This window comes from Dendrobates tinctorius, unplaced genomic scaffold (assembly GCF_039654945.1).
Source record: "Dendrobates tinctorius isolate UK_male_01 unplaced genomic scaffold, ASM3965494v1 ptg000103l, whole genome shotgun sequence".
In the NCBI taxonomy this organism is placed as follows: Eukaryota; Metazoa; Chordata; class Amphibia; order Anura; family Dendrobatidae; genus Dendrobates; species Dendrobates tinctorius.
In genome coordinates this window covers 47,373,084-47,391,433 of record NW_027361771.1, presented here as the reverse complement: position 1 = coordinate 47,391,433, position 18,350 = coordinate 47,373,084, and the positions used below count along the sequence as shown (strand labels likewise).

Below are 18,350 nucleotides of genomic sequence, written 5' to 3'. Positions count from 1 at the left end.
CTTACCAAATGGAGACACACTAAAAATCACTTGTAAAACTTTGATGAAAGCAGTGCCTAATGGGCCTAAGCACCTGGGGCAGCGTCTAAGGGCCCGGGGGAGTAGGCGTCCACAGAGGCGTAGCGCGCGCACTGCTTGCTGTCAGGATTCTCCTGTGTCTGCGCCGGTAACGATGATTACGTGACCGCAAGAATGCAATGTGCGTACTCCCAGCCAGAATCCGACTAGACTGTTTTGAGTCTTGCTCAAATCTGCTTGCATTGAGTATACCACATTTCCATCTGAGTTAAAACACAACGCGTATGTAAATGTGTTTTCTCACTGGATTCTTGGGAATGCAACAACAGATAGAAGATATAAAGGTGTTGATGAATTTAGGTTTCAATGCCCAGGATGGCTATATATGTAGTTTCAGCAGGTTAATGTTACTGACAGATTCCTTTTAACCCCATAAAGATGAATGACAGACTTAGCACGCCATGAGCAGATGTCAGTTCTTGCATCAGAAAGTGCCATACCAGTCATGGAGTACAACTGTCACTGTGTGTAAACAAGGAGCCAATAGCAAAAAAAGAAAACGCAAATAGTGTCTTATCAGAGTATGAATGAAAAGATTGAATAAGGTTATGCTGATAGGGAGAGGATTAAATTAACCCTTCACGGTTGATCCAGTGATTTCCAAATTAATCCACAGGGCGTTTATAGCAACTGGGAATAACCACACGGAGACGAGGGTCTCTGTACGGGAGGATCAAGACAGATCACTAGTCCCGTTTATTTTCGTCACTTCTTTTATAATCTTTTGCTTAATTATGCAAAGTTCTCAACTACCAATAACATCATAGTAATGCTTCACTTTATAAGCCAATAATATTGCAAGAAAACCGGAAACTACATATATGTCCGTATCCAAATAGCATAGAAAGTAGTATAATGGCATATTCTTCAGTATAGTACACCCCTGGGTCCCTTATCTTGTACCTGATGAGGAACAGTCTGGTTTCATGACCAGAACTTGAACTTTTCATCCCAATTACAAAAAATTTATCTTAAAGCAACAAAAATGGAGAAACGAAACCTTCAGAGAATGGAGAAAATGAAACTTCAGCTCTGATTTTAGTTTTAACCCTTCACAATGCCAACCTGATAGAGTTGTGTTCACACAACAACGTCAAGGCATAGAATCACAGCTGCTGCAGGTCCCAAGGGTCTTCTGACTGGTAAATTTACAAAAAATGGAATTAAAATGTGGATTTTTGTGCGCTGCTGAAGAGTAAGTGTAAATCCAGGATACACAAAGAAATCATTCTGGTTCTTATTATTGTGTTTTAGTCCACACGTTTTGACGTTTTCCCAACTTCTTCGTCGGGACATAACCACATGTACAGGCGGCAAGATGTAGACAAATTAATACAAGTGAAATTCAAAAACAATTGGAGCCAAGAAGACACAAGACATGTCAAAGTTTAATAGTTGCCATTTTTGACCATTCTATTGGAGCAAAATGTATATGAAAAGGATTTATTTTATATAAAATGAAAACCTACCGTATGTTTAAAAGTGGTGCATTCATACGTGTAAAAAAATATATATTTAAAAACATCTTACCTTTAAAATCAAGTGTGCTGTTAATAAAATATGCTAGATTCAAACTCATGTTTTCTTCTTGTCTTAATGCCAAATTGCAGGATATTTTTTCAGTGAGCCACAGGTAATAGATGTGGTTTAAAGAGCTGGTTGTGAATAAGAGAAGGTGATTTACTATCTGGTAAAGGGTAATTTGCCATGATGGCATCATATAAGTAGGTGGCCTGTGGTTGAAGTCATCTGATTATCATGGGTGTACAGTACGGCACGGTACATACAAAGTAGCTGCTGTGTGTGCAGACTGCGGCGCCAAACCCTGACGCGCGTTTCGGACCAGACCTTAGTCAGGGAGTGGCGTCCTTGTGTTCGCTGTAGGTTTAAATTTCCCCCGTATCCAATGAGCGGAGATCGGATGGGAGTGGTGCATCGCACATCCCCGTGAAACCGGAAGTTCCCCCGATGGCCGCGTTATGCGGCGAAGATGTCACCAACCACGCAACGCGTCAGCTGAAGCATCACAACACAAGATCTCCACAGCAACATGAAGGCGCAGGAATCGGGGAAGCACGAGGATCCGGAGAGAGCATGCGCACATCCGTCCCATGTCATTGAGGAACTACAAGAAGGTGTATTGTTGTGAGTTCATTTTCCCCTTCATTACTGAGGCCCGAGGAACTCCCTCTTCTGGTAAAGAAAGGTAGTGAGCCTGATTATCAAACACCTGAGGCTGATGATGATGACTGGCTGAGTGGAGTTACTGACTGGAAATAAGGCTGCCGACTCCCTTCTGCCCTGCGGGTGATTTCTCTGTGTGATCCTTGGAGACCAGTCTGAATTCCCGTTCCTCTAAAGCTAAGTTTGCTGCTCGGCCTTTTCCTTTGGTGCTTTGACTTTGTTTTGCTTTGTTTTTCTGGATTTCTGCCATTCCCTGCTGGGGTGTGCTGAATTCATTTAGCTCTGTCTTCTGAAAATACCTGAGTGCTGATTTAGTTTTTGAAGCCTAGCTGCTTCAGGGCCTTTTTCATATCAGCTTGTTGGCTTATGTCTTTGATAGGGTTTTGGCAGATTGCAGACAGCAGCCTTCCTGTCCTTTCCTATCTAGGTAGTTTTGGGCCCCGCCTTTGCTCAGTCTATCTTTCTGTCTGTGTTAGTATTTTCATCTTGCTTCACCGTCATTATATGTTGGGGGCTGCCTATTGCTTTGGGGTCTGCTCTGGGGCAGTTTAGTTTTCCCTTTTCTTTCTTTAGGTCTATGTAATTCTCCGGCTGTGATCGAGGGGTCTAGGGCATCGTAGGAACCCCCCACGGCTACTGCTAGTTGTGTTGATAGGTTCAGGGGTCTGCAATCTGATAGTTGCCAACTTCTCTGGTTTTCTGGACTTAGCTTGTATTTCTGCTTTTGCCTCCTACGGTGACTCATTCATAACAGTGTATAGTTAAGTGGATCATATGAAAGACATGGATGAATGTGACAGGATAAATATAAGAGGGGGGGTAATATGGAGGAGCATTACATGGGGTCTATTATACTGTATGGAGTAGCATTATGTGAGGCCTATTATATACTGTACTAGCTGAAGAGCCCAGCGCTGCCCAGGCATAGTAACTAACTACGGTTAGTTATAACAAATTATAATGATTATATCTATATACATAAAGCTGAATGTATAGCCCCGCCCACTCCGCATAGCCACATTCACTATAATATCCCACATCATCCCATCAGCCAGAGTCACTGGACTACTACCCCTAATATCCCACATCATCCTGTCAGAGCCACCAGAATACTACCACTAATATCCCACATCATCCCATCAGCCAGAGCCACCGGACTACTACCCCTAATATCCCACATCATCCTGTCAGAGCCACCGGACTACTACCCCTAATATCCCACATCATCCCATCAGCCAGAGCTACCGGACGACTACCCCTAATATCCCACATCATCCTGTCAGAGCCACCGGACTACTACCCCTAATATCCCACATCATCCCATCAGCCAGAGCTACCGGACTACTACGCCTAATATCCCACATCATCCTGTCAGAGCCACCGGACTACTACCCCTAATATCCCACATCATCCCATCAGCCAGAGCCACCGGACTACTACTCCTAATATCCCACATCATCCTGTCAGAGCCACCGGACTACTACCCCTAATATCCCACATCATCCCATTAGCCAGAGCCATCGGACTACTAGCCCTAATATCCCACATCATCCTGTCAGAGCCACCGGACTACTATCACTAATATCCCACATCATCCCATCAGCCAGAGTCACTGGACTACTAACCCTAATATCCCACATCATCCCGTCAGCCAGAGCCACCGGACTACTACCCCTAATATCCCACATCATCCTGTCAGCCAGAGCCACCAGACTACTACCCCTAATATCCCACATCATCCCATCAGCCAGAGCCACCGGACTACTACCCCTAATATCCCACATCATCCTGTCAGAGCCACCAGACTACTACCCCTAATATCCCACATCATCCCATCAGCCAGAGCCATCGGACTACTACCCCTAATATCCCACATCATCCTGTCAGAGCCACCGGACTACTACCCCTAATATCCCACATCATCCCATCAGCCAGAGCCACCGGACTACTACCCCTAATATCCCACATCATCCCATCAGCCAGAGCCATCGGACTACTACCCCTAATATCCCACATCATCCCATCAGCCAGAGTCACTGGACTACTACCCCTAATATCCCACATCATCCTGTCAGAGCCACCGGACAACTACCCCTAATATCCCACATCATCCCATCAGCCAAAGTCACTGGACTACTACCCCTAATATCCCACATCATCCTGTCAGAGCCACCGGACTACTACCCCTAATATCCCACATCATCCCATCAGCCAGAGCCACCGGACTACTACCCCTAATATCCCACATCATCCCATCAGCCAGAGCCATCGGACTACTACCCCTAATATCCCACATCATCCCATCAGCCAGAGTCACTGGACTACTACCCCTAATATCCCACATCATCCTGTCAGAGCCACCGGACTACTACCCCTAATATCCCACATCATCCCATCAGCCAAAGTCACTGGACTACTACCCCTAATATCCCACATCATCCTGTCAGAGCCACCGGACTACTACCCCTAATATCCCACATCATCCCATCAGCCAGAGTCACTGGACTACTACCCCTAATATCCCACATCATCCTGTCAGAGCCACCGGACAACTACCCCTAATATCCCACATCATCCCATCAGCCAAAGTCACTGGACTACTACCCCTAATATCCCACATCATCCTGTCAGAGCCACCGGACTACTACCCCTAATATCCCACATCATCCCATCAGCCAGAGCCATCGGACTACTACCCCTAATATCCCACATCATCCCATCAGCCAGAGTCACTGGACTACTACCCCTAATATCCCACATCATCCTGTCAGAGCCACCGGACAACTACCCCTAATATCCCACATCATCCCATCAGCCAAAGTCACTGGACTACTACCCCTAATATCCCACATCATCCTGTCAGAGCCACCGGACTACTACCCCTAATATCCCACATCATCCCATCAGCCAGAGTCACTGGACTACTACCCCTAATATCCCACATCATCCTGTCAGAGCCACCGGACTACTACCCCTAATATCCCACATCATCCTGTCAGCCAGAGCCATCAGACTACTACCCCTAATATCCCACATCATCCCATCAGCCAGAGCCACCGGACTACTACCCCTAATATCCCACATTATCACATCAGAGCCACTGGACTACTTACTGAGGTTGCAGGGGAGCGTGCAGACGATCCTGAGACACAGGGCACCTCCGCACTGCATCGGAGAACAGGTAAGTGGGACTGTGACTCGTGTATAAGCCGAGTGGGTTGTTTTTCTTAAACAATATTTTTATTGGGGTTTTCAGAATAATAAAAATGTATAACATACATTTATATAATCACAGCCAAATAAATTTAGAGTAATGTAGATCAATACATCACAGTATAATATCAGTACAATCATATCAGCACATGAAATAAGTGCAGTTAACAATGAACAGAACAGCACAGGAAAAAAAAAAAAAAAAAAAGAACAGTTGCAAGAGCACAGGCAGGCACCTAAATATATATGAAATTTTTGACACATCATGAATAAAAAGAAAAGAGAAAAACAAAGGTTCAGGGTATAAACTCTTCTTCTATTTTAGACTTGAGTTCCAACCATCTGCACCATCTATCATCAAATAATTTTATTGATATGCTGTTAATATAGTGAATCCTTTCATAGACACAGTGTTTATCCACCAACATAATCAGTGTGACAATATCTGGAGGTTGCTTATTGTTCCAACCTTTCGCTATAAGGTAGACTGCAGACATGAGAATGTGAGCGGCCAAAAACCTTTCTTTTTTAAGTCTGTAAATACCTATAAGTAATAGAGCTAAGGCAGGCTGTGGCTGGACACGCCAGTTACATATAATCGAAATTAAGTTAAAAACTTTGAGCCAGTAAGTTTTCAGTACAGGACATCCCCAGAAGACATGGAGCAAATCAGCTTGAGATCCGCATCCACGCCAACACGTTCCAGATCCCCCCCCCCCCTCCAAAATGTCTGAGTCTATTTGGGGTAAGGTAATACCTGTGAACTAGTTTATAGTGTGTCTCAAGTATGTTCATGCACTTTGTCGACTTTGCCGCAATTTTAAAAGATGAAGTCCACTGGGGGATTTGTATCTGTTTCTGCAGAGTGGTTTCCCACCTCTCAAAACATCCCCCACTAGAAAAGGTGTATTTACCAGTCAGGCTGTTGTACAAAGGCTTGAGTGAGCTCCCATGGCTGGGAGATGTGTTAGATAGGAAATTATGAATAGTGTGGCCAATCAAAACCACCCTGCAGAAATGTTTCTTATACTTGTTGTATTCCTCCTTGAGCAAAAGATATTTCATGTATTCCGTATTAGGGACTCCAAATTTGGTTTTGACCAACTCAAAGGGCATGACTCTGTTATTATTTAGTAAGTCATCTACAAATGTGATGGGGAACTTTGTCCAACTGTCAAACATTGGTCTCAGAGAAATCCTGACAGGTGACAAGAAGGGGAGTCTCAATTTTTTAGTTGAAGAAGTGGAAACATTAAACCTTCTTTTACATAAATGTGACCAACATAGCATAGAGGCTCTAAGTATTGGATTCTCTATGTTCATGATCTCTTTTCTGTGCAGAAGGAAATAGGATATAGTGTTGGTTCCCTGTTAGGCATCAGATCTCTCTCAATCTTTGGCCATCCCAGCTCAGTCTGCTTTGTGAACCACATTTTTGTTAACTCAGTCGTGGTGGCAAAATAATATGCCTCTAGATCTGGAAGGGCTATTCCACCATTTTCTTTAGATTTGAGTAATGTATGTTTCCTCACTCTAGGCTTCCGATTATTCCAAATTAACTTATTCATTTGGTGGGTTAGTTTTTGTGGGTTCATTTTCAGCAAAAAAAAGTGCTGAAAAACTTGGCTTATACACGAGTATATACGGTTTGTGTGTGTGTATATATATATATATATATATATATATATATATATTGTGGTGTGACGGGTGGTCGCGTAGTTAATGGGAGGTATATGTCACATGGATGGATGCTCCCTGCGATGCAACCCGGAGTATTTTAGTGTACATGAGCACTAAAGGTGTCATTTAGTGCACTGGGTCCGGGTTGCGGGTAGCCATGAGAGATGGGAGGGTCTGGCTAGCCATATTGCCTCACCTTCGGGTGAGGGTGCGGACTGTACCCCATTTTGCCTGAAGATATGTGTATGTTCAGGACCTGTGGTGAGGTCCTGACCATGTGACCAGCTCATGTGATCCATACTTCACCTATGGGTGTGGTTACACGGCTATGTAATTGAGGTGTTTTGCACATGTGAGTGTGAGGGAATGTGGACAGACTTCCATGTGTCCAGGTGGGACACTACAGAGTGGTCTGTGTTCTAAGGAAGAAGCCTTCCTGTGTCTGCGGCTGCAGATAGAGCTCTGCTATGGACATTGCCCTGGCCTGTGTGTGAACAGGGCCTGAGGGAACACAGCCCAGCTAAGGACTGTTTATGTTGCTTTTGACTGCTGTCAAGACTGGAAACCGTGTTTTGTTACTGTGAGGTTTATGGAGCAAATAAACCGAAAGGAAACGTTTTAACTCTGAATGTGCCAGTGTTTACCTCCAAGACCTGCAAAGTGGGTAACCCCCGTCCACTCACATGGTGGAACGTTTATATATATACACACATATATATATATATATATATATATATATATATATATATATATATATATATATATACATACACATATATATATATATACACACACACAAACACGTTATAATCACTTATATTTGGTTTGTGTGTGTGTAAACATTATATTTGAACATAGTACGTAATGATATTATGGGCTTCAATGGAGAATGTAAAAGAAGAGGTTGGACAAGGAAATGACATCACAATTTTTTTCTTTTGTTAAATAATGTATGTTTATTTAGCCTGTAAATCCGCATCAAAAACGTCGGGATATGCAACTGCGTTTTCTGCCTAGAGAGGAAGAATCCTCACAGAATTTTACAACAGCAAGCCTAAAGGGCCGATTTCGTGACGCAACAGTGATATCGGTAGCGATATCGCTACATGTGACACTTACCTCCGACCGCCCCCCCCCCCCCCCCGCTGGCTATCGTTGATTGCGCGAGATCGTCCTGGTCCATTTCTCGTAGTCGGCTTCCTGCTGGCGCCGACGAGCGACTCCAAGGACGAGGGAGGAAGTCGTCATCAGAGCTGCCGTCTGACAGGTAAGTAATGACCGCCGACTGCTGCTGCATCGCTGGTGAAATCTGCCTGTTTGGCAGCTCACTAGCGACCATTTAGCAATGCACCAGCGATCCTGACCGGGTCGTATTGTTGTCGGGATCACTGGTGCATCGCTAAATGTAACGGGACCTTAACTCTACACAGATAATTCTTCTCCATTCTCTGCCCTATGTTGAAACAAGGAGTATCATTCCCCACTTCAACTTCTGACCCAGCTGCTCCTCCTTCCACCTGTCAAAATTCACCTACTGTTTCTACACAGAGCTTAAGGTTTGTGCTGACGATAAGGAACTGGCAGTGCTTTGCACACAGTGCATGTTTGCTGCGTCCAAAGCGCTGCTGACTATTAAACGTAGGTGAATCCGCATGTGGTCACTGAACCGTGTGGAATCACAGCTTTCATTACATTCTGTGGGTTAAATTTCTCTTGCAGAGATTTGCATCTCCGCAAGATAAAAAGACATGCTGCAGTCTGGAAAGATGCGCCGCATGTCCGTCTACGCGGGTGATCCGCAGGTGTCAGAGCACTCATAGTGGACATGGGATTTCACTATGCTGTAAAGAACTGGACGCTGTGGGTTGGACGCTGCACAAGTTCAAAACATCCACAAACAGCCTTTACTTATTATCCTGTGCACATACCCTAGGAATGATTCAGCTTGCCAGTTTTTAATCACGTGATGTCATAGATCTAATGGAAAACAAAATTTTGAGGAGAAAATAGGAAAAAATTTTTTTTTTTTAAATAAAATGGTGGTGCCTCTTATAACCCATGCGTCTTATTCCTTACCGGGGGTGGTGGCTGCGGTGAAGCAGGGCCCCAGGGTCGCTGCTGGAGGAGGCAGGAGTGGGGTGATGCTGCAGGATGGGATGAGGGGGTGTTCCGATGCTCGATGTGTCACTGAGTGTGTCTGGTTCTGCTGCGGGTGCCTTCGGTGCTGCCAGGGCCCTGCCGACATTTTGTGACAGGCCAGATCCCCGGTAGTTCCATGGTTTCCTGTGCGGTAGACTCTGGGAAAATGGCCGCCGGGGGTGGCACATGCGCAGATGAGATCTCGGCACCAAGATCTCGGGAGATGAAATCTCATCTCCTGAGATCTTGGTGCCGAGATCTCCATCTGGCCATGCGCTGCCACAGCAGCCATTTTCCCGGAGTCTACCACACAGGAAACCATGGAACTACCGGGGCTCTGGCCTGTCACAAAATGTCGGCAGAGCCCTGGCAACATCGGAGACACCCGCAGCAGTGGTGGACACCTCTGTAGCACTGCCGGGCACCCAATCATCCCAGCCTGACGCATCGGTACCGGTAAGGTATATAATGCCAGTAAGGCTAGTTTCACATTAGCGTTTACGCCCGCAGCGTCGGGCTGCACACCGCCGCCGCTAAGCCCCGCCCTCTGCCGCGCCTCAGCCGGTAGCTTCGCCTACGGACGCATTACGCTGCATGCGTCCTGCGTCCCCTATCTTTAGCACTGGGGACGCAGGCCGTGCGCAGTATGCGTTTGGCGGCGCATGCGTCCTTTTGACGCTGCGCCGAGCGCACCAAATTGCAACATGTTGCGTTTGGCGCTGGTCGGCGCAGAGTCACTAATGTGAAACTAGCCTAAGTCATTATAAGACACACCCCAATTTTTCATCCAAATTTGGGGGAAAAAAGTGCGTCTTATAATAATACGGTATGTTTTAGTCGCAGATGCTCTTATAAGAATTCTACATTTCCAAGAAATTCTAAAAAATTCCAAAAAATTGCTTAACATCTCTACATTTACTGTTTATTCACATCTTATTTAGAGTAAATATTTTTTTCCACATTACAAACAAGAAAATGGTTTCTTTCCTTTGTGTATTCTCTGATTACCAAAGTCTGATTTTTGAGTAAAACATTTTCCATAACCTGGACATGAAAATGGCTTCTCTCCTGCATGAGTTCTCTCATGTCTAATAATATCCGATCTTTGGGTGAAACATTTTCCACATTCCGAACATGAAAACGGTTTATGTCCTGTGTGACTTCTTTGATGTTTAACCAGAGATGATTTCTGTGTAAAACATTTCCCACATTCCAGACATGCATATGGCTTCTCTCCTGTGTGAGTTCTCTGATGTTTAACAAGAGCTGATCTTTGGGCAAAGCATCGCCCGCATTCCATACATGAAAACGGTTTCTCCCCCGTGTGAATTCTTTCATGTTCAACAAGAACTGATTTTTGGGTAAAACATTTCCCACATTCAAAACATGAATATGGCCGCTCATCGTTGTGCGTTCGCTTGTGTATAGAAAGGCTGGAGTTGTGCTTAAAAAGTTTACCACAATCAGAGCATGGAAATAATTTACCTCTGCTGAGACCTACATTTTTATCAAAGGAGGGTTTGTTGCGATCACAATGATCAGATAATGGTTCTCTGCTTTGAAGTAGTACTGTTATATTTGGATTAATGGTCAGTTTTCCAGATTTTTCATAGTCAATATTGTCTTCTACTCCATAATTTGGAGGTAAAAGGAGATGTCTCTTCATGTCTATGGTGAAGTCATCTGCTGGGGAGAAAACAATTTTATTATTTTCTGTTTTGCAAAAACACAGTCAATTTATGAAACATTCATAATGAAAAGCTTCCCGCACAAGAAATTCTAGGATGTTTGGGCCAATTACTATTACCACAATTTACTAATGAAACAAACTGAAATGATCAAAATCTGTCTCCAAAATAAATTCTGTAAAATCCTCACTAATTTATGCAGTTATCACTGAAAACCTTGTCTATGCAATAATAAAAAGGATTCTCCCAAGAGATAAAATTACACAGCATTACCCTTATGTTAGCGTAGCGGGAAAGCAAACTAACTCTCCCCACACATCTGCATCTTGGTTCAGGTCAGTAGACCCATGACCAGTCCTGAAATTGCTGTCCGTGCACGGACTGTGAAAGGCGGACACGTGTAGCTGTCCTTCTACAATGAAGGAATGGCTGGATTATATCAGAACAGGCTGGTGGCACCACCACCTTACTCAGGACATGGTTGTTTGGGAGTACACCAAAGATGATGTACTGCTGGCATCCCGTCCTCACCATTGGAGCATGCATCCATCCAATGCCAAGCAGCTCTACTGCAACACAAGGAGGATTATGCTTTCTTCTTCTTCTTCAGCTCGGCACCATAGTGCAGATACCAGGTCAAAAACTCTAGTTAGGCTACTGTCGAATACCGTGAAAATGCAAGTGCAGTGCTGAAGAGGAGCACATATATTCTCATTTTTCTATATTCTCATGGGCAGCAGCCATTTGTGGAAGAAGAAGTTATGCCTAATGTCACCAAGCATCTTCAAGTGCTCTCCTCGCTAAATTGCCAGTGGTACAGCCATTCCAGAGGGTTGGCTACGGTGCCTAGTTAATATGAGTTATTGCATGTTATTTAGAAAATGGGTTATAGAAATGCTAGATCTACGGTCAGTCTAGCAGGTCAGCCCAATAGGATCCCGCATTATAATTTTACCAACTGCTCCAATTTTTTCTACTTTAAGGTGATTAGAACATTAGACAAACTGGTTAATTAGCACCTGTCCAATGAGAGAAACCATTCTGTTATGAACATGTACAGAAAGCAACTACACAGCTACAATTCACATGGAACACAATGTTATAAAAATATATTAACTCTCACAATCTAAAAAGATCTTTATTTTAGAATATTAAATTGATTATTACAACAAGTGTCAACCATACTTAAAGAAGCACTTCAGCATTATTTGCACATATAATACTTACTATTAATATTCTAATTTATTTAAACCTACCCCAGTTACCTCTATCCATCCCCTCTCCCTTCATTATTGTTATGTGACACAGGACGATAATAATCAGCCCAATACATGCACTGATGTGTGGACAGGACGCGAGTCTCTGAGAACTACAAGATGAAAATCACTCAACTTGACCACTCAGTTTCTCCCCCTCCCTGTCTGTGCGCCCCCCCCACGCAGCTCAAAGTATGGGTGAAGACTTATGAAACGGTCTTTGGTGCCCACAGTGACCAATCATAGAGCTTTTATTTTACATGCTGCTCATGAAAAAAGAAAGCTATGCAGTGATTAGTTAAGGGCAGGAGAGATAACCAGAGTGGATTTCATTTTGTATTCTGCCATCGTAAAATGAAAGCTAAGCTGTGATTGGTTGCTACGAGCAACAACATTTTTCTGTTAGTTGAATAAACCTGGTTTATTCTTTCTGCTTTATACCATACAACGGAACTGCTGTATACATCAAACAGGATGCACAGAGATGCTGTTGTATACATCACATAGGATCGATACCCAATCTCTGTTGTATTTATCATATAGGATACACAGACTGCTGTATGCATCTCATAAAATACACAGACTACTGTATACATCACAGGATAGATACACTGAAGTTCTGGTGTATACATCTCAAAATACACTGTACTCAGCTGTATACATCACATAGGACAGATACACATGCTCTGCTGCATACATCACATAGGATACACAGAGTTCTGTATACATCTCATAAAATACACAGACCAGTGAACCTATCCTGTGATGTTTGCAATAACGTTCTGCGGTGTACAGCTCATAAAATACACTGAGACTCAGCTGTATACATTACCTAGGATAGATATATAGCAGAGCCTTAGTGTACATCACATTGGATAAATACAGTAAGGCTCTGCTGTATACATCACATAGGATACACAGAGTGCTGTATACATATCAAAACAGACTCTGCATCACAAAGGATACACAGAATTATGCATAGATGAGCAGTTTCATGTCACTGATCTGTTAATGGCTGCCATTAGACAGGAACAAGAGCAATGTGAGGACACTTTGGCACCTTGGGAAACGCAGTTCATATTAGGGGAATCATATCCAAGGTGAAGAAGGATTCAAGACATCAAACACCCCAGATATGACAGGTCAAGTAACACAAGGCATACAGAAAAAAAAAACTTCTGCCTTGTTAATTATTCTTTAATAATAGCCCAAGTTGCACATTGTACATGCATTGGTTTTGCTGGAATAGGTCTTTAATAAATAAATGCTTTATAATGGAACATGTATGATAACCAGCTTTATACATAAACATTTCAGACACTATAAATATGAGAACGAATTCTCCACTTTGTGGATTTGTTGGTGTTTATTAAAAGATGATTTATGGGTAAAACCTGACCCACATTGCAAACACGAATATGGCTTCTCCCCAGTGTGGATTCTCCGATGTTCAATTAAAACAGATTTCCGTGAAAAACGTTTTCCACATTCTGAGCATGAAAACGGCTTCTCTTTCGTGTGGATTCTCTGATGGGTAACAAGAATTGATTTGTGGGCAAACTTTTTCCCACACTCCAAACATGAAAACGGTTTCCCCAGTATATGTATTCTATGATGTTCAACAAGAGTTGCTTTCCGAGTAAACCGCTTCCCACATTCCACGCATGAAAATGGTTTCTCTCCTGTGTGAGTTCTCTGATGTTCAACAAGGACGGACTTCTGAGCAAATTTTTTTCCACATTCTGAACACGAAAATGGTTTAAGTCCTGTGTGAATTTTCTCGTGTTCATTAAGAACTGATTTCTGTGCAAACCTTCTACCACACTCTAAACACGAAAATGGCTTTTCCCCTGTATGAATTCTCTGATGCGTCTTAAGATGATGTTTGCGTGAAAAACATTTTCCACAGTGTTCACATGAAAATGGTTTCTCCCCTGTGTGAATTAACTGATGTCTCTCTAGGTGATGTTTACGTGAAAAATATTTCCCACACTCTAAACATAAAAATAGCTTCTCGTCTGTGTGATTGGCAACATCAGAAGATTTTTGGTTTAAACACTTCCCACATTGTGAAGATGAATACAATGGCTCATCACTAGAAGTTCCCTTGTCCTGAGAAAGATTCAAGTTTTTTGTAAAATCTCTGCTGCACTCAGAACAGGGGACTATTTCCCACGACTCTCTGCTGTGAAGAGCAGGGGGTAATTTGAGGGCAGTATGGCGTTCTCTAGATTTATCTTGATTGATATAAGGATCTTCTGTTTTATAATCTGGAAATAAAATATGTCCTTCTGGGTTCCTGGGGCAGTCATCTGCTGGAGAAAAAAATACTTTTAATTTGTTATTGTGAATCTTTTTATTAACATTCTTATTGAAAGTTTTCCACACAAGATACTTGTTCTTGTGTAACAAGATAAAGTAGCTATTGGCTCAATAAAATAGGAAATTATTTAATGTCATAACCAAATAAAAATATCAGATCTGACAGAATTGTTAATTATAGACCTAAAAACCTTAAAAAGGGATTTTTAACACCATGTGACGGATGTTCCATGTCCAACTGTGAGTTTAATTATCTTAATTAGGCCTCTACGTTTTTTTCTTATTGATGGCCTATACTTAGCATAGGCCATCAATATCAAAATCAGTGGGATATGACACAAAGCACTCTCGCTGATCAGCCAGCAGCAGGAAGATCTTAGATGCTGCCGGAACACAGTTATAGATGTCAAAAGTTATGGATGTCTATCAAACTCTAGGATCTGACGTCTTCACACCTATGCAAAGAAAGTGACTGCAAATTGCTCATATCACCATTTACACACACTGATCATCCGTTTCCTTACAAAATTCATAAAGACAATGAAGAGGTAATTTTACATCAGGGGTATCCTGATACATATACACCATGTTCAAAATTATTATGAAAATTGGTTTTACGTGTCATAGCTTTTTTTTTTTTTAATGAAACCCATTGATGGTATTGTGTCTCAGGGTTCTTTCGATCACTGAAATCAATCTCAGATACCTGTGATAATTAGTTTGCCATGTGAGCCCAATAAAAGGAAAACTGGATGTTCCACACTATTGAGCAGGCCACCATTTTCAAGTAACATGGGAAAGAAAAAGGATCTCTCTGCTGCCGAAAAGCATCAAATAGTGCAACGCCTTGGTCAAGGGATGAAAACATTAGATATTTCCCGAAAACTTAAGCGTGATCATCGTTAAGAGATTTGTGGTTGATTCTGAGCACAGACATGTTCGTGCTGATAAAGGCAGAATGAGGAAGGTTTCTGACAGGCAAGTTCATTGGATTAAGAGAGCAGCTGCTAAAAAGCCATTACAAACCAGCAAACAGATATTTTCTGCTGGTGCCTCTGGAGTCCCTTGAACCTCAAGGTGTAGGATCCTTCAAAGGCTTGCTGTGGTGCATAAACCTACTATTCGGCCACCCCTAAACAGTGCTCACAAGCAGAAACAGCTGCAGTGGGCCCAGACATACATGAAGACTAATTTTGAAACAGTCTTGTTTACGGATGAGTGTCGAGCAACCCTGGATGGTCCAGATGGATGGAGTAGTGGATGGTTGGTGGATGGCCACCATGTCCCAACAAGGCTGCAACGTCAGTAAGGAGGTGGAGGAGTCATGTTTTGGGCTGGAATCATGGGGAAACAGCTGGTAGGGCCCTTTAAGGCTGCTGAAGGTGTGAAAATGACCTCAGCAAAGTATATAGAGTATCTGACTGACAACTTTCTTCCATGGTATAAAAAGCAGAAACAAGGGTTCAGGAGCAAAATAATCTTCATGCATGACAATGCACCATCTCATGCTGCAAATACCACCTCTGAGTCATTGGCTGCTATGGGCATAAAAGATGGTGTGGCCACCATCTTCCCCTGACCTCAACCCTATAGAGAACCTTTGGAGTATCAAGCAAAAGAGCTATGAGGGTGGGAGGTAATTCACACCAAAACAGCAGCTCTGGGAAGGCTATTCTGACTTCATGCAAAGAAATACAAGCAGAAACTCTCCAAAAACTCAAGTTCTATGGATGCAAGAATTGTGAAGATGATATCAAAGAAGGGTTCCTATGTTAACATGTAACTTGGCCTGTTAGGATGTTCTGGAGTTAAATAGCTTTTTTTTGTTCAGTGAATGTGACCTAATGCTGCGAATTCCACAAATGAGCATTTTCAGTTCTATAAAACATATCAAATGTTTAGAAATTCTACTGTGCCGAATAATTTGGAACAGTGCATTTTGAGATTTTAATCATTTTGGAGATTATACTGTTATCATTGGGAGGTTTCTTCAATAAAATTCGATGTATACTATAACGGTGATGACTTATTAGACTGACTGTAATTTGCACCGACCATTTAGCAAAATCAGAGAAAAATATTTGCATAATAATTTGGAACATGGTGTAATATATATAAAAACATATATACATAAAGTGTGTGTGTAAATGTATGTAAGTGTGTGGGTGTGTGTGCGTGCTTTCAGGTGAAATTATGGAAAATGTACAAAGTTCACGCTACAGTAATATTTTATCATGAAAGTACAGCATTTAAGTAGAAACATGCAATGACGATTTTTCAATTTATTGAAACAAAAGTCAACGACAGTGGTGGGTATACCCCAACAAAAAATATCAATGTCTCAATAACTTGTCATGTGGAATGGAACATCAATTACAGCTTGACAATGGTGTTTCACGATGTTCAGAAATAGAGTATTGTACAGAGTTATGAGCCTCTACATGGCGACTCAGCTGATTCCATAAGTTTTTTATGGGATACAGGTCTGGAGAAAGTGCAGGGTACTCCATTTGAGGTACCTATCTCCAAAAGCCTAATGATACGACCTTGATCAGCTAGAGCATTGTCGTCCACGAAGATGAAATTAATTAGGCCTGTGTTGTTCATGCAGAGGCACAATGACTGGGTTAGTGATGTTATTCAATTAGTAGGAGCTTGTCTCTGCAACAGTCACAAAGTGTAGGGCAAACATGCCCACGATCAAGCCACTAACGGCTTGTCCGGTGACAATAGTGGCTAATGCATGGCATTCTCTTTAACGTCTCAAATATTGTTGGCGGCTATCATTTCTGCTCAGCGTGAATCGATTTTCATCAGTGAATAGCACTGAGGCCCACTGGTCCCTTGTTCAACATAGATGCTCCCTGGCCCATGCAAGACGATGACACCTGTGCCTGATGGCGCAGTCAGGTACCCTTGCAAGTCATCTAGCACACAGACCACGCTCATATAAATGGTTTCAAATGGTCTGATGTTACGCTTGGGCGCCCCTCATCTTCCTTAAATGTGCCTGGAGTTCTGCGGCATTCATCATCCAGTTCTGAAGGGCATTGTTCACGATAAAGCGGTCATCCGTGTGGCATGTGGCCAAAGGACGCCCACTTCTCTGCTTTTCTGTGACTCTTCCAGTCTCTCTGCATCTATGTTGCAATCTGCTGATGACTCTCTGTGACACTCTAAGCTCAGTGGCCACTTCAGTCTATATAAACATCCTGCTTGAAGCCTTGCTATGGCAGGGTACTGTTGATTAAATGTTAGGCGTCATCTTAGTCTCATGATGTCAAAATGTGAACAGCATGATGTGGAGGACTGTTTAATATCAATTCTAGTTGAACCCCAAAATGTATTGGGCAATTGATGGATCAAACACCTGGTGGGAATTTTGCCATTAAGCTCCTTGTTGGGAGAACAGCAAGTTGTACAAAAAGTATTGAAACAGTTGGACATGTGCATTCAAAAGTTTGGAGGTGGTCACATTAAGTTCTCCTGAAAAGGTTATACTGCATTTTAGGATCATCCTGAAATTTCACACGAAAGGAGAGATCTGTAATTTTTATCGTAGGTACACTTCACCAGTGAGAGACAGAATCTTAAAAAAAAAAAATCCAGAAAAATCACATTGTATGATTTTTACATAATTTGCATTTTATTGCATGATGGAATTCAATGGAAAAACAGAACTTAATATGTGGTACAGAGACCAAGTTTGCACACTGCAACAGGGATTTTGTCCCACTCCTCCATACAGATCTTCTAGGTTTCAAGGCTGTGGCTGGGCAACATTGAGTTT

General features: G+C 42.6%; 1 protein-coding gene across 1 annotated transcript in view; it reads right to left on the bottom strand.

The window, feature by feature from the left end:
• The window catches only part of LOC141100164 (uncharacterized), a 137,352-nt gene that overhangs the window by 62,455 nt on the left and 56,547 nt on the right, over window positions 1-18,350 (bottom strand). Inside the window, exons 7-9 of the mRNA XM_073588440.1 lie at window positions 14,059-14,553; window positions 13,642-13,980; window positions 10,259-10,977 (exon numbers count right to left, since the gene is read on the bottom strand). Coding sequence (XP_073444541.1) covers window positions 10,259-10,977; window positions 13,642-13,980; window positions 14,059-14,553 — 1,553 coding nt within the window. The remainder of the gene's footprint in view (window positions 1-10,258; window positions 10,978-13,641; window positions 13,981-14,058; window positions 14,554-18,350) is intronic.